This window comes from Camelus dromedarius, chromosome 9 (assembly GCF_036321535.1).
Source record: "Camelus dromedarius isolate mCamDro1 chromosome 9, mCamDro1.pat, whole genome shotgun sequence".
Classification (NCBI taxonomy): domain Eukaryota; kingdom Metazoa; phylum Chordata; class Mammalia; order Artiodactyla; family Camelidae; genus Camelus; species Camelus dromedarius.
The window spans coordinates 29,798,032-29,819,806 of record NC_087444.1 but is presented as its reverse complement, the minus strand read 5'-3'; the positions used below and the strand labels follow the sequence as shown (position 1 = coordinate 29,819,806).

The 21,775-nt window shown below is 48.3% G+C and overlaps 2 protein-coding genes across 16 annotated transcripts; both read left to right on the top strand.

Moving 5' to 3' along the window:
• The first annotated feature begins 285 nt into the window (after positions 1-285).
• Positions 286-11,538, top strand: MON1B (MON1 homolog B, secretory trafficking associated). 3 transcript variants are annotated; one of them, XM_031458021.2, is made up of 6 exons: positions 286-423; positions 833-990; positions 2,856-3,176; positions 3,715-4,534; positions 4,893-5,040; positions 7,977-11,538. In XM_031458021.2, the coding sequence occupies exons 2-6, from the start codon at positions 843-845 to the stop codon at positions 8,184-8,186; spliced, it is 1,647 nt and encodes a 548-aa protein (XP_031313881.1). In that variant the 5' UTR covers positions 286-423; positions 833-842; the 3' UTR covers positions 8,187-11,538. The 3 variants fall into 3 exon arrangements, with proteins under 3 accessions (XP_031313881.1, XP_010981671.2, XP_031313882.1); XM_010983369.3 differs by having other exon boundaries at positions 297-418; XM_031458022.2 differs by lacking the exon at positions 286-423 and having other exon boundaries at positions 557-990.
• Positions 9,283-20,719, top strand: SYCE1L (synaptonemal complex central element protein 1 like). 13 transcript variants are annotated; one of them, XM_031458027.2, is made up of 12 exons: positions 9,283-9,414; positions 14,601-14,663; positions 16,362-16,421; positions 16,610-16,684; positions 17,040-17,087; positions 17,355-17,409; positions 18,621-18,704; positions 18,944-19,112; positions 19,811-19,880; positions 19,965-20,055; positions 20,304-20,388; positions 20,569-20,719. In XM_031458027.2, exons 1-12 carry the CDS (start codon positions 9,354-9,356, stop codon positions 20,644-20,646), a joined length of 939 nt encoding a protein of 312 aa, XP_031313887.1. In that variant the 5' UTR covers positions 9,283-9,353; the 3' UTR covers positions 20,647-20,719. The 13 variants fall into 13 exon arrangements, with proteins under 13 accessions (XP_031313887.1, XP_031313885.1, XP_031313883.1 ...); XM_031458025.2 differs by having other exon boundaries at positions 18,944-19,007; positions 20,304-20,719; XM_031458023.2 differs by having other exon boundaries at positions 20,304-20,719.
• Positions 20,720-21,775: the final 1,056 nt, after the last annotated feature.

Genomic DNA, 21,775 nt, shown 5'->3' with positions numbered 1-21,775 from the left:
CTACAGTAGGCCGGGAATGAGTACCGTGATTTAAGCCTCGAGCCTTCTCTAGTGAAGAGACGAATAGGCCCGAGCCTTCGATTGGGTGCGGAGAGATGTCAGTCAAGGGATAGGCGGGCATAGTAGCAACCCAACGCACAGTATTGGTGGAGATACGACGCGGACGGAGTAGGGGCGGAACGGCAGACGGGATCCGGCTTCTCTTGATTGGGCCATAGATGAGGCCGTACCTCCCTCCGTACTCCGGATTGGCTGGCCGTGAGGCGCGCCTCCATCACGCCGGCAGCCTTTCCTATGAGAAGTGGGACCCGCTGGCCTGTTAACCGTGTGTGTCAGTGCGGTGAGAAGGATTGCAGACGGGGCTCTGGGTTCCCGAAGAGATCCGACGTAGATCCAGGAGTGGTGTGCGCTATCAACGGTGAGGTAATACCAGTGGGTGGCGGGAGAGAGGGTTCGTGCGCCTCAGCGAGCGAATAAAGCTCCGCAACCGGAAGTACCTTTAGGGAGGTGTCACAACCGGAAGTGTGGCAAGACAGCTGCCGCACCCGGAAGTGTGATGCTCCCGCAGGCTAAGGGAAGTAATGGTACCTGGCCAATTGAGATACTGGTTAAAACAGGTGTTTGTGTATCTTTATTTCCTGAGACCCGATAGAACCGCCCTTTTCGGAAAGTGTTGGAGGTTGCGAGTATGTGATCATGTGTTTGAATGTCTCATCCGTTGAAACTCGAGGGGAAATGAACCCCAGGAGTGTGTGCAAGGGAACCGGGCTCAACAAAAGCTTTTAAGAAGTTTCTTTTGCTACGGGTCGTCCTCCATTCCCCTCCCCCACAGGGATGTGCAGATGGAGGCGGGAGGAGACACTGCTGCCCCAGCCCCCGAGGATGCGGAGGACTTGGAGGACACGCGATTCCCCAGTAAGGAGGCTAGAGACGGTGGAGGGGTTCACGAGGACCCTCCCGATCCTGGAGATGGGAGCTTGGAGAAGACAGGTATGCATTCCCCTCACTAGAGTCTTGGAAGGAATCTCTGGAGGATGTTATTGTTTGGGGAGTTCCTTGGGGCACCAGAGAGGAGTCTTTTGGGACTCAGGGAGATAGTTTAGATCATAACTGGGTCAGTGGGAAGTCATTGTGGACTCACTTTGTAGTTTTTTAAATCATTGAGGAATGAAAAGGAAATCGGTGGGTGTTCACTGGAGAACTGATATGAATTTAGGTCACTGAGGAATCAGAAAGCGATCAGTTGAGGTCAGAGAGGGGAACTGGGGGGTTAGGATGTTTAGGTCAATGAATGACCAAAAGATAGTTAATAAGGTCAAAGGGGAACTATTTAGAAGTCAGTGTCTTTGGGGGCTACGTTATTTTTTACGTCATTGAGGTAGGAAAGGGAATCAGTGGAGCCAGTCGGCACTCAGAGTATTTACATCATTGAGGAGCTGGTGGTAGTTGTTGGAGGGCGTCTTTAAGGAACCAGATCTTAGTGGATATTAACGGTTACCACTGGTCAGGAGACAGTGGACATCAATGAAATTATTTGGAGACTCAGAGGACCAGAAGGAAGATCTTCGAAGACCTTGATGTATGTGTAAAGTTATAGAGTGGAGGATCAGTGGGAGTCATTGGGGAATCACTGCTCATTGACCACTTTAGAATTAGTGGATGTTAATGTGGTCATTGGGAAGGATCAATGGACATCACTGAAAATAAGTAGTTGGTGGAGGGGACTGAGAACTTTGGAAGTATTGGCAAGTATTGGGAGGAGGTAATTAGGGACAGTGGGGGTCAGTGAATGTCAGTGAGATAATGAGAGAATGTGAGGTCATTGGGATTTTAGGGAAAAATTATTGATACATAGTTGCCAGTGGATAATAATGGTTGTCACTGAGATCAGTGGACATTGAAATAAGTGGGAGGATAGTCAGTAGAGGGCAATGAAGTCATGCATTTCATTGGTGAATGTTAATGATGGTGATGAGAAAGGGCAACAGAGGTCATTAAAATCCTATGTGTTTGTATGTATTTTGATGGTTATTGTAGGGAGGGGAGTGGATATCAATGAGAGTAAAGGGGGTTCAGGTGTGTCAGAAGAGGTCATTAGAAGTCTTGGATGTTAGCAGAGGTTAATGTGGGTCATTGTTGGAAATGCAGTGGACATGGAGTAGAAGTAAATTATGAGTCAGAGCAATCATTGAAGATTATTGAAGACCCAGATATTAGTGATGTGGGGGTCATTGGAATGTTAGTGACCATCAGTGGAATGAATAGGAGTTAGGGGAGTCCTAAAGATCTGGATGTTAATGGTTAATCTTGGCAATCTTTGGGAGAATCATTGGTCATCACCAAGAATATAAATGGGTGACAGGGAGAGTGAATGGGGTCATTAGGATTAGTGGACACCAATCAGAATAAATAAGGGGTTAGGGTAGTGAGGGGAGCATTCAAAGATACACATGTTAGTAGATATAATGGTGGCTGTTAAGGAGTGAGTAGATACTAGGAGAATAAATGAGGGGTCAGAGATATTAATGGGGGATCATTGAAGATGAAGATATTAACAATCATTCAGAGGCAATGGGGTGCTTTGAAGACTTGGGAACGGCAGTTATTGAAAGGGGAACAGTTGGTCTGTAGGGATATAAAGGGCCCAATAATGACAAAAGATGTGATTATTGGGGTCTTAGGGGGATCACTGAAACCTAAGTGTTAGTGGACACTGAGGGGTAGAGGAGCTGCCTGGAGGTCTATGTCAGCATCAGGCAAGAATTATCAGGGTGCTAGTAAGGATTTGGTGGGTCTTCAGGCACAGGGGGTTAGTGGGAGTCCAGTCAGGTGACCTCCCAGGGGCTCCCTTTCAGAATCTGATACCGAGGACCAGCCACCTGGCCTGCTGCCCCAGTCAGAGGCTCCATCATGCACCTATGGGCTCTGGGATCCTGCAGCCTCTGAGAATAGTCCCCCAGGTGGCCCTGAGAGTGGCTCAGGGAGCCAGGGCGGGGACCCCAGTGATGAGGACTGGCGCAGCAAGCGGAAGCACGTGTTTGTGCTGAGCGAGGCAGGCAAGCCCATCTACTCGCGTTACGGTAGCGTGGAGGCCCTGTCAACGACCATGGGTGTGATGACAGCCCTCGTGTCCTTCGTGCAGAGTGCAGGAGATGCCATCCGTGCCATCTATGCTGGTGAGCAAAGGGGCAGGAGGTGGATCAGAGGATGGTGACTGGGAATACGTCTGTCTGTCTGTCTGTCTGGAGTAGGTCTGTCTGTCTCTCTGTCCTGGGGACTGTCCAGCTACTTAGGAGTGAATCAGTATGTGGGGATGCTGGCCAGGCGTCTGTCAAGGGGGTCTGTTGTTTGCCCTGCTGGGTTCTGAGTGATTGACTCACTGGAATCTGATTAACTGGCTGGATGCTCCCTTGTCCAAGAGCGTGACTTTGGGGGCCGTGTGGCTGAATTGGGTGTCTTTCTAGCTCTATTAGTCCTTGCTCCATCTTCCTCACTCTGTGCTATGTGCCTGATTCCTTGACCATCCCATCACATCTTTATAAATGTCCACACTCCACCAGCTTGTCCTTCCTCTAGTCGGAGTGCGTAGAGTGACCACGTGGGCTTGGACCAGGAGTGTGTGTGTCCAAGGGAAGGGTAGAAGAGCCCCACCTGACCCCCTCCCATCACCACTGACCCATCTCTACCACCTGACCCCTCTCTGCCCTCCCCCAGAGGACCACAAGCTGGTGTTTCTGCAGCAGGGCCCACTGCTACTGGTGGCCGTGTCCAGGACTCCGCAGTCAGCAGCCCAGCTGCGGGGGGAGCTGCTAGCGGTACACGCCCAGATCGTGAGCACGCTGACCCGCGCGAGTGTGGCCCGCATCTTCGCGCGCAAGCAGAACTACGACCTCCGCCGCCTGCTGGCCGGCTCGGAGCGCACCCTGGATCGGCTTCTGGACAGCGTGGAGCGGGACCCAGGGGCCCTGCTGCTGGGCGCCGTGCGCTGTGTGCCTCTCGCCCGCCCGCTGCGGGATGCGCTGGGTGCGCTTCTCCGACGCTGCACGGCGCCTGGCCTGGCCCTCTCGGTGCTGGCGGTTGGCGGTCGACTGGTGACGGCAGCCCAGGAGCGGACTGTGCTGGCCGAGTGCCGGCTGGACCCAGCCGACCTGCAGTTGCTGCTGGACTGGGTGGGCGCCCCAGCCTTTGCGGCAGGTGAGGCGTGGGCGCCTGTGTGCCTGCCTCGCTTCAATCCCGATGGTTTCTTCTACGCCTATGTGGCCCGCCTGGACGCCATGCCTGTCTGCCTGCTGCTGCTTGGCACCGACCCCGAGGCCTTCCATGACATGGCCACCTGCCGGCGCCTGGTGGAAGACGGCATGCACACCCTGGGTGCCATGCGAGCCCTCAGGGAGGCCGCCAGCTTCTCTAATGCCCCATCAGCCAGTGCCTCTGCCTACAGTGTGCAGGCCGTGGGGGCACCTGGCCTCCGGCACTTCCTCTATAAGCCGCTGGACATCCCCGACCATCACCGCCAGCTGCCCCAGTTTACCAGGTGGGCCCCAATCCTGTGGGCAGTTGGCCGGGTGGGAAGGTTCAGCAACTAATAGGCATGACTCTGGAAAGAGAGCCAGCCATGCTCTTGAAGATGGAATAGAATGGGTCTCTGCCTGATGAGGGAGCCTCAGCCAAAAACCTCAAGGAATACCCTATTTTATGGAGGAGAGGGCCCCAGTACTCAAGGAATCCCCAAGTTTGATGGGGAGATTAGGCCTCAAGCCGCTGGGAGTCCTCCAGTCTAATGGCTGAGGCTCTGCTGACCAACTTAATTGAACTCCCCAGACTGAGGGGAGGTGGGCCAGCCAAGAAAGCCCTAGAGTGACCTGGTCGCCCATCTCCCTTCATCACTGCAGCCCGGAGCTGGAGGCCCCGTACAGCCGAGAGGAGGAGCGGCAGCGCCTGTCAGACCTGTACCACCGCCTCCACGCACGCCTGCACAACACCTCCCGGCCCCTGCGCCTCATTTACCATGTGGCAGAGAAGGAGACACTGCTGGCCTGGGTGAGTTAGGTCAGGCTTTGAAGGAGTTAATAATTCCCCACCTCAAGCCTTCTTTCCTTCTCCATAACATCCTCATTCAGACACATCACACCTTTGCCTGGGCTGTGGTTTTGCCTTCAGCACTATTGCATTACATGTGTCTCTGAAACCCATCAGTCACAGTGTCTAAAACCTCTTAGTCCCATCATTCTGTTGGCTCTTCCCCCATTAGCCACCAGTACAGTGTTTTCGACCTTTTTTATTCTTTTCTTATTCCTGCTCTATCGAGAAGTAATTGCCATATAACACTGTGTAAGTTTAAGGTACCCAATGTGATTTGGTATAAACTGCAAAATAATTACCACAATAAGGTTAGTTAACACATCCATCATCTCACAGAGTTGTTTTTCTGTTATTGATGTGCTTAGAATTTTTAAGATTTACTCCCTTAGCAACTCTAAAGCATACAATACAGTATATGTATATACACTATATTATGTAGTATATACTACAGTCATAATACAGTCACCAGACTGTACATTACATCCCCAGAACTTACTTATCTTATAACTGCAAGTGTATGATCTTTGACTATCCTCACCCAATCCCCCCTCCCTGGCAACCACCAATTTGCTTTCTGTTTCCTATGAGTTCAGTATTTAAAATTCCACATACAAGTGAGATCATGCAGTATTTGTCTTTCTCTATTTCACTTAGCACCCTGCCCTTAAGTTCCAACCATATGATTGGAAATATAAGAATTTTCTTTTTATGGCTGATTAATACTCCTTTGTACACATATACCATATTTTTTATCCATTCATCTGTCAGTGGCCACCTAACAGTGTTTTCTACTTTTAAGAGACCCCATTAACAGCCATCACTGGGCCTGCTGATTTCCCATTCGCCCTGCAGGTACCAGATGAGTTTTGATTCCATGAGTCCCCCAGCAGTCTTCATTCACAATAGGCTTGGTCTAATGCTGTGCCTTCCACCTGGGGTATCCTTCCCTGGGGTCTCTTCAGGGCTTCTCTCCACCTCCCATGGGTCTTCTAAAGGTCAGCTATTTCAGGGAGTTTGATCAAGGTGACCCCATTGGAAATGGCACCTTCCCCTAGATTCTGCCATTTAGTGCACATTTATTAAATCACTTATTGCACATGGTTGTATATCAGGCATTGTTCTAGACTGAGAATTTTAATTTTTAATTTTTTTAGCTTTTCATTTTCAAGCAATTTTAGACTTACAAAGGAGTTGCAGAATAGTACAAAAAATTACTATAAATAGGCCCTTCACCAGGTTTCTCCAGATATTGATATAACCATAGGAACTTATCAAAGTCAGGGAATTAACTTCAGTACAATAACATCTTTTCCACAGACTTCATTCAGACTTCACCAGGTGTCCCACGAATGTTCATTTACTGGTCCAGAATCCAGTCCAGGATCACATGTTAGGTATACTTACTGTGTCTTCCTCATCTGGTTTATTCTGGAACATTTCCTCCATCTTTCTTTGTCTTTCATGACCTGGGCCCTTTTAGAAAGCACCAGCCAGTCAGTTTATAGAATGTCCCTCCGCTTGGGTTTTTCTCATATTTTATCAGGACTGAATTGGGGTCACTCATTTTTGACAAGCGTATCACAGAAGTGGTGTTGTGGCCTTCTCTGCTTCCTTTCAGGAGGACCATATGTCCCTGTGTCCTATTGTGCATGTTAACTTTTGATCACTTCGTTAAGGTGGTGTCTGCCAGATCTCTAACTTTCAAGTTAGTCTTTCACACTTTGTAATTAGTAAATATCTTGTGGTGATCATGTCAGTGTTTTCTTTTTCACCACATTTTCATCCGCTAATTTTAATATCCATTTATTATTCTTGCCTGCAATAGTTGTTACTCGGATATTAACCAGATGGTGATTTTTGTAACTCCATCATCCCTTCTACATTTATTGGTTGAGATTCTACTATATGGGAGAACTTTCCCTCCTATTGTTTTGTTTAATTTTGAATTTTATATCATGGATCTTTCTTGAATTCAGTGGGCTAAACTCTTTTGTGATCAAATTGTCTCTGATTTAGTCAGCGGGAGCTGTGGTTTAGCCAGGCTGGCCCCTATGTCTCTGACATGTCTGTATCACTGCTTAAACACTTCTTGCCTTCTGGCACAAGGTGTTCCAAGTTGATGTTGTACTTTCTTTGTGCCAGCACAGAAATCAGCCATCTGTCCAAGGAGCCCTTGTACCTTTTAGTGGAGAATGGTATTTCCAAACAAAGCTATAGTGGGCCTAGGATTTTAAATCGGGTGATCAGGAGATGACATCTAAGTGGGAGGGGAGGGAGTAGGTCATGTGGGTATCTGGAGGAAGAGTCCTTATGGCAGAGGGAAAGGACTGTGCAAATGCTATAAGGTGGGGCTGAGCCGGCTTATGTCTGAGGAACAGCTAGAGTGGCTAGAATGGAGGGAGAGCAGGGAAAGGGGTGTGGAAAGGTGTTGGTGACCTGGTTGGGTTAAGCCTCTCAGAGGGTTAAGCCTCTCAGATTTGTGTGAAGATTAAATTGGATAAACTTTTATATTATGCCCAGACTACAGATGATAAAAACATAGGTGTGTGTTGCTTAGAACAGGACCTTTACACAACAATTGCTCATTAAATGTTAAACGTTGTTGTTATTATCCTCAAGCCACAGATGAGCAAACTGAAGTCCAGAGAGCATACACACACACACACAGCCAGCATCCCAAATGAAGCCACTAGATCTTGCTGATCCCTCAGCCCACTCATGATGCAATAAAGTCAGCTTACCTGCTTTAGCCCAGTGACCAGGCAGCACCAGGTAGGAGGTGCTGCCAGGTGCATCTTCCAAACAGGAAATAGGTGTGGGACTTGGGTGGGGTGGACAACATTGGGCATGGCCAGCTCCGGCCCAGCTAATTCTGTCTCCTTCGGTATCCCCAGGTGACCTCCAAATTTGAGCTGTACACCTGCCTCAGCCCCCTAGTGACCAAGGCAGGAGCCATCCTCGTAGTGACCAAACTCCTGCGTTGGGTGAAGAAAGAGGAAGATCGGCTGTTCATTCGTTACCCACCCAAGTACTCCACACCCCCAGCAGCGCCAGCTGCCTCTGCAGACCAAGCTTCGCATAATGGCTTATTGTCAGGACCCTGAGAGGCAGAGCTCCCAGACTGGGCGGTGCTGGGAACAACCACCTTTGGCTTTAAACTTGATCTCTCCACCCTGGAAATGGGGCGGGGTGGGAGGTTGGAGGCGGTGGGGTCTGTGTCTGGTCCCTGTCCCCCTGGGCAGTGGAGCACGATCTGCAGAGCTGCCTACAAATGAGAAATGGGTGGCAGAGTGACTGCACACAGGGGAGCAGGCTGCTTCCTCAGCACCCCCGGCCCCTTCCCCTCTGCGGAAATCCTTAGGCTCCCACTTCCCATCCCTGTGCCTAATCTCCTCCACGATGTTCTAGCCTCTGTCAGGGACTGTCTCCTCCAATACTGGGCACTACCCACTCTGTCCTGCATCAGGGGTCTGCCTCCTCCGTGGGAATCTCAGCCCTTAGTGTCCCAGGCCGGCCAAGGTCTCTTTGGGTGGCCACGGGGGTTCTGGAATTGGAAATGCAGGACCAGCCTGTGCCGAGAAACAGCCAAAGGATATTTTAAAGAAGAAACTGCACATAAAAGGCCTAAAACCAATCCTTACAAGAACATCCTTTGCCCTTCATGTACTTTATCTTTACCCAGGCAAAAATGACCCCACGTGTGTTGGCTGCTGCTAAAGTAATGAGACAGTGTCCTCCAGCGTCCTCCTGTCTGTGTAACCCGGGGCAAAGGACCTGATGTCACATGGTGGCTGAGGTCCAGAATCTTTACACAGGAGGTGCACTTGGCTTCTAAGGCTCATTCTCATTAATGAAATGGAGATAACTAACCTCTCATAGACTGTTCAGTGAGGATTTGTGACCGAAAAGGGACTCGAACTCCTGTGTACCGCCGCACGGTGCATGCACATTTGTCCCAGATTTTCACTACCTGCACAGCACAAGCAACCTGGAGAGGGATAGAGACCTCCCTGCAATTTCCATGTGGGTACAACACTCACTGCCCGAAGACCAAGACCCTAACCTTGACCTCATTTTCTCTCACCCGGACCTGCGGGCCTTATGTGTACGCATGCGCGGTAACTGTCGCTTCGGGCTCCTGGCGGCCCTCTTCCGGGAGCTGAAACCGTCTTTGTGCCTCACACCGGACGCATGCGCACTGCCCAGCATTGCCCGACTCCCGTTTAAACCAATCATCTCAAGGCGCATGCGTGTCTGCTTCGCGCAGGAAAATGGCGGGGAGGTTGGAGCCTCTGGAAGTGGAGCCACCGGAGGTCGCGTCGGAGGCTGAAGGTAGTGAAGGCTTCCGGGCCTCTCCTGGCCAGGGCAGAAGGGAGGGAGCTTTCGTCCCCTTACAGTAATGAAATATTGGTAGCAGTACCAAAGTAATAATAATAAGTAAAAGGCAAAATTGTAAGCCTTTTATTTAAAAAAAAATTGCTGTTCAGCAAAGTGGAGATAAATGATATGTATATTCACATCATCTAGATTAACTGTCGTCAGCTTTATTGGCTATATTGCTTATGTATTTGAAAGTAAACAATAGACTAAATAGTTCCATATGCATCTCTTCAAACAAAAAAGGGGTGGATGTTCTCACAAAACCCCTTGGCTGCTGCCACGTTCTAAGAAAATTACCAGTAATTCCTCAATATCATCATTCCACACCCAGCCCATATCACACTTTGCATGGACTCTTAAATCTTAATCATGAATGGCCACTCCTACAGACAGCTGTTTTTCCTCCAGGGCGTTTTGTTGACAATGACACTCCCACACCTGAGTGAGAGGAAAAGCAAACTTGTCCTAGAGACAGTTGGAAATTGCAGTCCAGCCGAAAGAGGAAAATCTCCCATGACAATGATCCACTGCTATGCCACTAGCAATTTTTTTATTATAGAAATTTTCAAAATGTACCAAAGCATAGGAAATAGCATGATGAATGCCCATGTACCCATCACTCTTGTTTCAACAATTGTCCACTCTTTGCCCTCCTTTCATCTATCTTTGACCCCCTCTTCCTACACACTCTTTAAACCACCTTATTAATAAACACATTGAATTCCTTCTTTTCAGACCTATCTATGCAGGTGGCAAAAATAATTATGATTATGTACTTATTTGTTGTCCTAGGATGTGAGCTTCATGAGAACAGACTGTTTATTGCACCTAAAACAATGCCTGCTTGGCATATAGTAGGTGTTCAGTTATTTTCTTTTCCTTTTTTTGTTGTTGTAGGAATAATGAAATAACAACACCGTGAGCTCTCTTAGATGATACCTTCATGTTAAATGCAAACTTTTCAACAAGAAATAGGACTGATGCCAATAGGTCTCCCTTATTAAGCACTTATTACAGGTGCCACTGCTAAAACAAAACAAAAAGCTATTATCAAGCTTTCCAATTAAAAGGGAAGTTATGATTAACTTCACTAGCAATGGAGAAAATTGAAAAGCAAAGCATATTAAGTTACCATTTCTAACCCATCAAAATAGGCTTTACAGAGGGAGGGATATTTGGTATTGATCACTGGCAGAACAGGACTTCTCTTGCCTCAGTGGCAGAACTGACCAGTAAAGGCTTTGCTAGAGGCAGTTTGGCAGAGTATTTTTAGCATCTAAAATTCTATTTCATATCTTTAATCATATAGAATACACGATGTGTGGATCAGGAAGTGTCATTAGAACACTGTTGATGGAAGCAAAACACAGGAGCAGTCACGGGAATGGCTAAATTTATATATATCCATGCATTGTGGAATGCCTGAGTAGTGGACTTTTTTTCTTAAGAGGCAGAAAAAAATAATTAAATTCCACTTTAATTTAATGAGTCAAAATTAACTTTAAAAGGATAAGATCATGGTTCATTGACCCTGAGTGTACTTCAAAAGAAATCATTCTTATGAGAGAAAAGCAAGTTGGGGCTGGAAAAAAAAAAAAAAAGAAAAGAAAAAAGGGGCAGTTCAGCTATAGCCCTGTGTGTGTTGCATAGAAAAATGTCTGAAGGCTAAAGGCGTAACTGATGACTCTGATCAAGGGACTTGGATTTGGGGGGCTGTGCAGAAGTGGAGGCACTTTTGTAATTTTCTTTTAAGGAAAATGTAAGTAGTACTAGATAACTTTAAAATATAAGGGGGAAATTGTTGAATGGCATCTGAGGATCATACATTAATATTGGTCAGTATGAGCACCTCAGTTTTGATGGTTATACTGTGGTTACTTGGTAGAGTCCCTTTGTAAATAGCAAATATACATTGAAATATTAAGAAATAATGGGTCATGATGCCTGCCTGCAATTTATGTACAGAAACGCTCACAAATGGGAAATCTGATAAAAGGGCAGATAGGAGCACTGTGGCCTATTTCTACAACGTTTATGTACATCTGAAATTATTTCAAAATAAAGTATTTCAAAGGAGCTCATACTCTATAGACTTTTGTTTTGTAACATTGATTTTTTTAAAAATTTTGTCAACGTGTTAGTTGGACTAGTTAAAAGATTTACTAGTCACTCATGATCTTACTGCATAAAGACTAGAAATGCAGTGAACAGGAAAAACGCAGGTGGAGCTTTCGCAGAAATGGTTGCAAAAGCCAGCTGTAAAAGACACATGGAGACAGTTGGGGAGACTACATTTGTTGTGGGTATTTGATGATATGAATGATCCAATGATTAGTAATCATTGTTTATCTTGTCGGTGTGATTATAGGATTGGAGTCATCTAAGAAAATGCTCTCTAGTAGTTGAGAGTGTTAATGAAGTATCTTGGGATGAAATGTCATTAAGTCTGGGGCTTGCTTGAAAATACTTCAGCACAAGAAAACTACAGCTGAAGTAAATATGGGTGGATATTAATGACTGTCAGATCTGGGCAATGAGTAACCCAGTGTGTATCATGATACCTCTTTTCATGTGCATTTGGAAATTTTCATAATATTAAAAAGAAAACACGTAACTAGAAACATCTCCCTTTGTTATTAAAGGAGATTTAATTTTCTTTATTTCATTCCAAATATTGAATTTAAAAGTCATCAGAGGAGACATACCAACCTATTATTGATATATCAGAGAAAGGCAATGAGATTTAGAAGCAAGGAGAGAAAGGGAAATTTCATTTTAACCTCTATTTCTGTAGTGTTTGAATGTTTTTAGAATGTTACTTGGGTAAGTGAAAATTAGAGCAATACGTAAGATACTTTTTACCAAAAGTTCTAAGTGTCTTCACCAGACTTGGCAGTGGTTACTTCTGGGAAGGGGAGTGACTTGGATAAGGGGCTGGCTGTTGGAGAGGGGAGACTTACTTTTTACTCCATGTTCTACATTTGTTTATTAAGTAATTTAAAAATTCAAATGCAAAATTCAATTAATACATACTAATTTGTAAAAGATTCAGGCAAGACAAAAAGATGTAAAGAAAATGCACATACCACCAGACATTTCAACAAAATTTAATAAGCTCAGGTTAAGAACTCTATTTACAACATGAGTTTTAATGGCTGCAAAGAATTTTATCCTATGAATGTGGTAATCAACTAAAGTATCTTTAGGTTGCTTCTGTCCTGTAAGATTACAAACAATGAAAGGATGAACATCTTGCCCACTGTCTTTAATTATTTCCTTAATATAGATGCCTAGAGGTGGAATTTCTGATCCAGAGGAGTTGAGTACATTTTTGATACATACTATCAGAAAGTTCGAAATGAAATACTATGTTTGTCTATGAGGCTGGCAAAAATGACAAAGGTTGAAAACATATTGGTAAGAGTATGAGGAAGGAGTCTTGTGGGCTTCCATGTGGAGGGCAATATCATAGTACCAGTCAGCTTTAATACTATATGTGCCCTTTGATCCAACAAGTAGCATTCTAGGAGTTCATCCAGTAATACATTCCCATACATGCACAAGGAAGAATGTATAACGATATTGCACTGGATTGACTTGTGTTCCCCACACGATTTGTGTCCACCAGAACCTCAAAATGTGACCTTATTTGGGAAAAGAGTGTCTAGATATAACTCATTAAGATTAGGTCACGCTGAATAAAGGTAGCCCTAATATAATGACTGATGTCCTTAAGAGGGAAATTTGGACATGCAAAGATAGAATTTAAGGTGAGGCACAGACACAAATATAAGAAAGACCCAGTTTATGGTGTTTTGTTATGGCAGCCTGAGAAAACTAACCCAGATGGTCACTGTGGCATTGTTTGTAACAGCAAAAGAATATCACCCATCAGTAGGGGACTGCTTAAGAAGATCATCAGTCTACATTGTCAAATGAAAAATACAAGCTGTGAAATGCCACTTAGGACATGACACCACTTACATAGGAAGAGGGGGCCTATGTATCTATGTGAATTGAATGGTCTCCAAATACACACAAAGAGCAGTAACACTAGAAGCCTTGCCGAGGGGAATTGAGGAACTTAGGGACTCGGGGGAGGGACTTTTCACTGTATGCTACTGCGGGTAAACATTCACTTTTTGGCTGTCATATATGTTCTGTGAGCTGCCTTTCATCTTCTGTGCCCAATTTTCCTTGGAGTGTAGTGGGTCACTGGGAACTGGCCTTTATCCTTGATTTCAAGAGTTTAAGACCTTGGTATTTTTCTTGTGTTTTTGTTGTTATGATTTTATAAATAACACAGGCTCATGTTAAAAATTATAGACAGATGCATGGCAAAATTGTATTTGAATCAGGATCCAAATAAGGTCTGTTCACTACAATTGATTGCTGTATGTCTCCAATCTCTTTTAATCTATACAGTTCCACTCTCCCTCTTTTCCTTCTTTGCAGTTTATTTGTTGAAGAGACCAAATTGTCTAATGGAGTTTCCCAGAGTCTGGATGATGCTGTTTTCATCCTCTTGGTGTCATTTAACATGTTTTTTTTTTTTTGTCCCTTATATTTCCTCTGAATTGGGACTTAGATATGGAAATCTGACTGATAGGCAGTGCCGCGTTCTTCAGTTAGGAGGCTCATAATAGCCAGTTTTTTTTTTTTTTTTAAGCAGCCATTTGTAAACCATTTCTGAGACCCATCAGTTCTTTAAGAATGTGCAGATTGTGGCCAATTGTGATTTTTAAAGAAACTCATATGAAATCATTCTGCCCTGTTGCATTGATTAAAACTTCATACTGATCTTGAACCACAGCAGCAGCAGAAGTGCATCCCTGTCTCTTACCCCTGAATTCCATTAAGGGGATGTCTGTGCTGTTCTTTGACATCTCAGGGAGAAGCTGACCATTAGAGGTCTTGATTCATCCAGCACACACCATCAACCTTAGGGACAAAAGACAGAGGTCCTGCAGGAACCCTGCTCTGGCTGGAACGCTGCCCGCAGCTTATCCCTGGTTCAGCCCAGGGGTGTCCTCAGAACCCACCGAGGCTATCTTCTTCCTTCTTAGAGAAGCTTGAACCTTTCCTCGGTCCCCTCTCACTCTTGCTGGATGCTGTAATTCTGGTTTTCATCTTTACAGGTCAGACCAAGTCTTCAAAGAAGACTGAAGATTTGCTGGAAATGGTGAAAAAGCTGCAGAAAGGTCATGTGTCTCCTTGTATCTGAAGCTCAGCCTGGGGTTTTGAGTCAGGAAGATGTGGTTGAAACCCAGCCTCCTCAACTCACAACCTTGGGAAGTTATCCCATTGCACTTTCTCCCTCTTACACAATTTAATTCTTTGAACCAAAACTACAGTTTCAAAATTCAAGAAGTATAAGGGGATGGAAAAACCCTACCCCACACACACACCTATGCACACACAGACACACAGACACACACCAGCCATCCATTTCCCTGACCCACAGGATAGCAGCAACTGTTTTTAAATTCTTAGTTATTTTTCCAGGAATTTAAAAAAATACATTCTTGGGTGTATATCCTTTGTCCTCCTTTTTTATATTCAAATAGAAAAACTTTGCACCTTGCTTTGTTTGTTGCAGAGAGACTGAGAGCCAGTCTGCATCCAGTACCCACTTCAGGGCTGGGTCAGAGTGCTGGCTGGGTTTGAGGTTGGATTCTCCCCAGCCCATCAGCTGCTTAAAATATTACAGTGCGCTGGTCTGTTCCAAGTAAATGGAAACCTCCCCTTTCCCCAACTCTGTGCCTGCTTGCAAAAGCACATTGGAGCTGCTGCCTAGGCTAAAATTAGGTAGAGAAGTTGCAGGATTGAAAATGCAGAGTGACCAGGACCATCTTCAGTAAAACAAAGACCCCAGGATTTGTGTCATAATCTACACCTTAAAGAGCACCCAGTCTCCTGGAAGTCAGAGTTGGATGGAGTTGGTGACCTCTGAAAATCCAGAACTTGAAACTTAACTCCAGTTGTCTTAAGGGTTGGGAGTGAGACCCAGGAAGGGTTGGGCGTATTTTTGCCTCAACGCTGTGCTGCCAGCCTTTAAGCCGGAGAGGCACGGGGAGGAAGGCTTCTCCATACAGAGCTCTGAAATTCAGACTATGGGAAGTTAGAGGTGACTCCCACAAGAGACAGTGATCTCCCTGTCACTGGAGAATTTGATAGCTGTCACACACAAAATGGAAGTGGCATTTTCCCTATATCTCAAATGAGGTCAACACCAGAGTCCAGATGGACAGAAGAGACAACCACCCTGCCAGGCTTTTAATAGGGTGGGGCAGACAGGAGGTCTCCGCTGTCTCCCACCACCTCCAGAATTACATCTCAAAACCCCTACCATGTCCCAGGAGGCCCTGAGCGATCTGCCACCCCCTCCTCCATCCCCCTGCCTTGCCTCCTGCTACTTTCCACGTACTCAATGGACTCACCAGCCATGCCATCTCCTTCACAGGTACTCTGGGCATGTGCCCTACTCACTCCCACTGCAGGGGCTTTTGCATCATCGTCCCTCTGCCTGGCATGGTTCTTCCTCCACACTCCCCACCCCACAGAACTGCAAGGCCCCGTTGCCTCACTTCATTTGGGGCCTTTCCATATCTCAAAACACCTTCTACCCTTTCACTCTTCAACCCCTTGCTTCACTTTATTTCCATGCACAGCAGTTACTGCCACCAGCATTGGCCTCATGTATCTTTGTTCAGTGTCTGTCTCTCCTACCTAGAAGGCAAAGCCCTGCAAGGGTTTCTTACAGAGCCTGGCACATAGCAGGCACTCAATAAATGCTGATTAAGAACAGCAGAGACACAGTGCCAACACCCATCACCTCCTTCTGCCCTGGGCAGCCTGGGGTCTGCCTTCTCTGGCTCAATCTTTCCTTCCTTCTGCAGAGGGAAGCCTGGAGCCACAGATCGAAGACCTGATCAACCGGATTAATGAGCTTCAGCAAGGTAAACTCCAGGACCTATGCTGGCCAGCTGGCCGAGAAGAACCTGGGCTCTGAATTCCTCCACTTCCTCTTCTGTCAGATCCAGGCCCCTCCAGGTTGTCTGAAGATGAGCGTGCAGGGTCATGGGCTGTGAGAGAATAGCAAGGCTTGGGGCTGCATTAATACCATGTCTTCTCCCCTTTGGCCCAGCAAAGAAGAAATCCAGCGAGGAACTGGGAGAAGCCCAAGCTCTCTGGGAGGCCCTGCATAGGGAACTGGACTCCTGTAAGTGGGACCAGAGATCTCACGACTAGTGCTGGTGTTCCTGTGCACACCTCAGGGCCTTTGCACAGGCTGTTCCCTCCACCTGGGAACCCTGCACAAGCATTCTGCACAAGGGAACCCTGCCATCCTTCTCTCCCCCAGCACTTACAGGGCCTGTGAGCCCCAAGGGGGAGAAGCTGGACCGGGGTGGCCCCCAGCGGGTGATGGGTGCAGGGTTGGTGAGAAAATGCCTCGCCTCCCCTAAGGCTGTACCATACATACCTTCTGTGTGACTTCGGCCTTCCCTTTGCATGAAGTTGCAGCGGGGGCATAGGAGGTGGCCCTTGGAGACTCAGACTGTCACTGTCTTTTCCAGTGAATGAAGAGAAAGTGCACCTAGAGGAGATTTTGAGCAAAAAGCAAGGTATTTACCAGCTGCTTCATCCTCGTTATTCTGCCCCATCAGCCCACAAAAGCCTGAAGTTCCCAGAGCAGCCAGAGAGATCCCCCGGAAACCTGAGTCAGGGTGCTTCTCTCTCTGCTCACATCTCTCCAAGTCAGCTGCCACCTGACTTGGCATGAACACTAAAGTCCTCCCTCCAATGCCCAGTGTGATGTGGGGCCCATTTCTTCTACACAACCCTGACTCCCCAGGAGCTCTCACAAAGTCCCTGGGTTTCTCTCCCCACAGAGGCACTGAGGACCCTCCAGCTGCACTGCCAAAGGACGGAACGTGAATCCCAGAGGTACGAAGCCTTGCCTGACTCTTCCCTGTCTTATTCCCCAGCCTGAAGGAGGAGGGGGCACGAGCAAGGGAAAATAAATCTTGGGAAAATAAACCTTTTCTATAAAATCAAGTAGTTGGACAAGAGACTCCCCCTGCTCATCTCTGATACTCAGTGGTGATGTTAAGACGAACGCACTCATTTAATCATTCATTGCTAGTTTCTTTATCAAATAAATTTCATCCATTGGTATTATTCTAAGGCTTCCTCTGCTGGTTATCCAGCTCTTCTGCCATATACTCATTTGTTTATCTGTCTGCTCATTTATGCCGCCAGCCACTCATTTACCCGCCTATCCATCTACCTTCCCATCCACCTGTTCTCCCATTCATCCATCCATACATCTATCCAACTATCCGCCTCTTTATCCAGCCAGACAGACAGCCATTATCTCTCCAACCTTCCATCTAATCATCTTTCATCCATCCAGTCATTCATTCATCTTCTTTCCACCTTTATAGTCATCCATTCATCTAATTGTTCTTCACCCCACCATCCATTCAGACATCTATTCCTCCTTCTGACAATCCCTCCTTTATTTCTCCATCCACTCATCATCCCTTCACTTGTCATTTCTCTAATGAGACATCATCTCTCCGCCTACCAGTCACCCATCCAATTAACTGTTCATCCAGCCACCTATCCATCCATCTCTCCATCCTTTGATAGTTTACATAACACATTCTTGTGACCAGAGGTCTCACACTGTGGTGTATCATGATTTTAATAATGTGGGAAAACTTGATGATAAAGTATATATGCTTAACCACACCACATGTCCCACTATCTGATGAGCAGTTTATGTTCATTTATCAACCAGTCTTCACATAGACAGTACCACTATATTACATATGAGGAAACTAAGACCCAGAGAGGTTAAGTTACTTGTTCAGGATCACAGTGAAATAGCAGATCCAGGCTTCAAGCTAAGACCTCAATTTATGAAACTAAACTACTATACCCTTCACAAAGGTTTCTTGGGAAGGCATGGTTTGATCAGAGACAGAATGGACAGGGTGACAGTCTCCATAGAGGCCTACAAAGGTTCACATTTGATCAAGAGATGAAAGGAGAATGATGAAGATAATGAACAGACTCCCCAGCCCCACTCCTGCTGGAAGGAGTGGTGACTCATTCAGAGAGTATAACTGAAGGTTTCTTTCCTTTCCCAGGAAGTACATGTTGTCGGAGTGCGCGGAACAAATTTCTATCCATAACTCTCAGATCACAGAGAGTCAGAAACAGAGGAAGCTGGGGTAACCCTGTGTCTAGGGCCTGGAGTGGCATGGTGTGGGGAATGGGCGTAGGGCTTGCACGAGGGAGAGTTTGTCGGAAGGGGAGCTGTGAGAACCAAGGCTTGGGGGATAAAGGCTCCTAGCAGAGGGAGCACCAGGCAAAGGTCTGAAAGCCTGTGTCTGAGGAACTGGGCTGGACTGGGCTGGGCTGGGTGTCAGTCCTAGCATGTGTTTTCTCATTCCTGGATGTTGGTCCCTAGGTTGCATGTGGAAGAACAGCTGGAGGATTTGATAGGCCAGCACAAGGACCTCTGGGAATTCCATGTGAGCCCTTATCATTGTTACCAGCCAAAGCCACTCCTCTCCTGGCTTCAGTGTCTCTGCCAGCCTACCCAGGGTCCACCTACTGCTCAGGCCCAATGCTGTAAGGTAGTCCTTGACTCCTTCCTTCCTCTCACCCCCTCAACTTAGTCCTTCAGCTTCTGCCTTAAACCCAGCCACTTCTTACCATCCCCCACTGCCACACCCAGCATCCGTGGCCCGGACTCTTGCAGTAGCCATTGCTGAGCGTGCTGCCCTCATGCTCACCATGAGAGTGCTCATCTTGCTGTGGAAAGTCATTCCTTCGTTCAACTAATGTCACTGGATGTGTCCGGCAGCATTCCAAAGGGACCAAGTCTTCGCTGTCCCCAAGCTGGCTGGGGGTGAGGGGAGCTGTACCCAGACTCTAAAAAATAAAATAAGTAGATAGATCATGTTATGTCACTTGGGAAGTCCTGTCTGAGCAGGTGATATCTGAACACAGACAGGAAGGAAGGAAGTGAGGAAGTCATCTGAGTAAATGTCCTTTGGAGGCTGAACTGTGCCTGTTGTATTTGAGGAAGAGAAAACTATAGGGGTGAGGGTTGGGTGGGAGTGTGGGAAGACATGAAGTTTGAGAACATGGGGAGCTATTGAGGGGAAAAGCATCCCCACCGGCGCCCGGCCATATCACAAGCTGCACATTGAATTAATAGATAGCTGAACGAAAGAACGCCCGAATTCAGGTAAGGACTTTCCAAGAGGCGCGAAGGAGGAGGGGGCCCAGAGGACAGACGGACGGACAGAGCTGCTCTCTCTCCTCGCAGATGCTGAAGCAGCGACTGGCCTGGGAGATCAGCGCCCTGCAGGGTAGCCTGGAGCAGCTGCTCACTGAAGGTGGGGCTCCACGCGGGGTGGGGGCGGGGCGGGGTGGCCGGCGGGAGCTCCCGGCCCCGCCCCTGATGCCCCGCCCACCCGCAGAGAGGCTGGCGCGGGCCCGGCTGCAGGAGGTAGAGCAGCGGCTGCGCTCGCCGCCTGAGGTCGAGGGCGCCGCCCCGGCGGAGAACGGCAGGTGAGAGGGAACGGAGGCCTGGGCAAGGGGGAAAGTGAAAAGAGGAGGGGGAGGGCCGGAGGTTCCCGCCGCAGCACCGCCCCCTCTGCCTCCTCAGGAGAGCGGCTTCGAGAGGGTGGGCGGGGCCTTCGCTGGCTCGGCTGGCTTCCCCCCGGGCTCTCTCTCATGCCTTCAGGTCTCTGTGGCTTCTCCCGGCCCCTCGCCACACTCGCCCTCTCTTCCCTTTCTCCTCTGCCCCGTCTCCGCAGGCGGAAGGAGGAGCTGGAGGAACTCGGGGGACAGGTCCCCGCTCAGACCCAGAGCACCCCAGAGGGTGGGGCTGGCAAAGGAGAGGTAGGGAGCCCTGGGGTGGAGGCGAGGCCGGCAGGGACAGCGGGCGGATGTCCCCGGAATCCCCCTGAGAGAAGGGTGTTCGGGTGCAGGACGTCCCCGGGGGTGGAGACAGGGAAAGGGCGGCGCGGGCCAGCGTGGGAGGACGCCGGGGCCCAGCAGCCTGACTCCCGGCCCCCGCAGGCCGGCCCCCAGCTCCCCGGCGCCCGCGGCAAGGACGACCTGGCGCCGCCGGTGGAGCTGGCCCTGACGCCCCCCTAGGCCAGTAGAACTCGTCCGGCCCCACTTTCTTTCAACGCCCACCGACAAATAAAAGTGATGTTTGCGGATCGTCTTCCACCTCCCCGGCTGAGTCTGTGCCCTGGGAGCTTTTGGGGATGGGGGTCGCGCGCATCCTCTGTGCCCCCCGGGAGGTGGGGGCGGGTCAGGCACTCTGGGCGGGGCCTCGGCCGGACTCCGCCCACCAGCCCCTTGGCGGGCTGGAGCCGAAGCCCAATAGAAGTTCGGGGACGGCTCTGTGAATGAGCGTCTAGGCCATCCCATCTCCACCGCCTCATCTCGGGTTCGTAAACCAGCTGTTTTACCCCCAAGGGCTAGAGGGAATGTGTTACACACCCGCGGCCCGTTCTGCCGGCGTCTTGCGCTTCAGAGCAAAATCCCAGCCTCGCAGAATTCCTGCGAGCCCTGCAGACACCCGCAGACCTGCCCGCGCGCCAGGGCTCGCTTCCCACACCCTCGCACGTTCGGTTCTAGCCGCACAGCTGCTTTCCACCTTCCTGCAAGCACTTTGTCATCTCAGGGCCTGCTGTGTCCTCATCGAGGGTGCCTTTTCCCAGGTCTCCTCAGACTGCAGGACTGTTAAGTGTCAGCTGCTCGGAGGCCGGCCTGGGGGACCCAGTTTCAAAGGGCACCTTGCCCCCGGCTGCTGCCACTTACTCAGCGCCTGTCGATTAAACAAGCATTTGCTGAGTGTCTGCTGTGTACCAAGCACTATTGTAGGCCGTGGATTTTAAGCAGCACGGTCAGGGAGGATCTCACTGAGGAGGTGGTGCCTGAGCAGGGAGGGGAGGGGTAGGTGAGGGAGTTGGTATCTCTGGGAAGGAGCACGCTGCAGAGGGGACGGCGCGTGGACTGGCTATTAGTGGGACTGAGTCTGCTGTGTTTGAGGATCATCTGGAGAGGCCAGTGTGGTAGAGCAGAGGGAGGTGAAGAGGGACAGGAAATAATAATCAGAATTACTGGGGGCCCACTCAAATGGCCCTTATCTAGTCTGTTCTGAGAACAGGATCTGTACACAGCAAACAGTAAGCTATTACTATGAGTCGTTATTATTTCCAATCCATCTGTGAAGGAAACAGGTTTGTGAATCACTTAAAACAGGGGCTTATAA

Bases quoted from the DNA above. Each gene is read 5' to 3' on its own strand.
- MON1B (XM_031458021.2), top strand. From the start codon at position 843: ATGGAGGCGGGAGGAGACACTGCTGCCCCAGCCCCCGAGGATGCGGAG. The intron at 3,177-3,714 runs GTGAGCAAAGGG...GCCCTCCCCCAG, and splicing joins CATCCGTGCCATCTATGCTG to AGGACCACAAGCTGGTGTTT. The intron at 4,535-4,892 runs GTGGGCCCCAAT...TCATCACTGCAG, and splicing joins CAGCTGCCCCAGTTTACCAG to CCCGGAGCTGGAGGCCCCGT.
- SYCE1L (XM_031458023.2), top strand. From the start codon at position 9,354: ATGGCGGGGAGGTTGGAGCCTCTGGAAGTGGAGCCACCGGAGGTCGCG. The intron at 9,415-14,600 runs GTAGTGAAGGCT...TCATCTTTACAG, and splicing joins GGTCGCGTCGGAGGCTGAAG to GTCAGACCAAGTCTTCAAAG. The intron at 17,410-18,620 runs GTACGAAGCCTT...TTCCTTTCCCAG, and splicing joins ACGGAACGTGAATCCCAGAG to GAAGTACATGTTGTCGGAGT.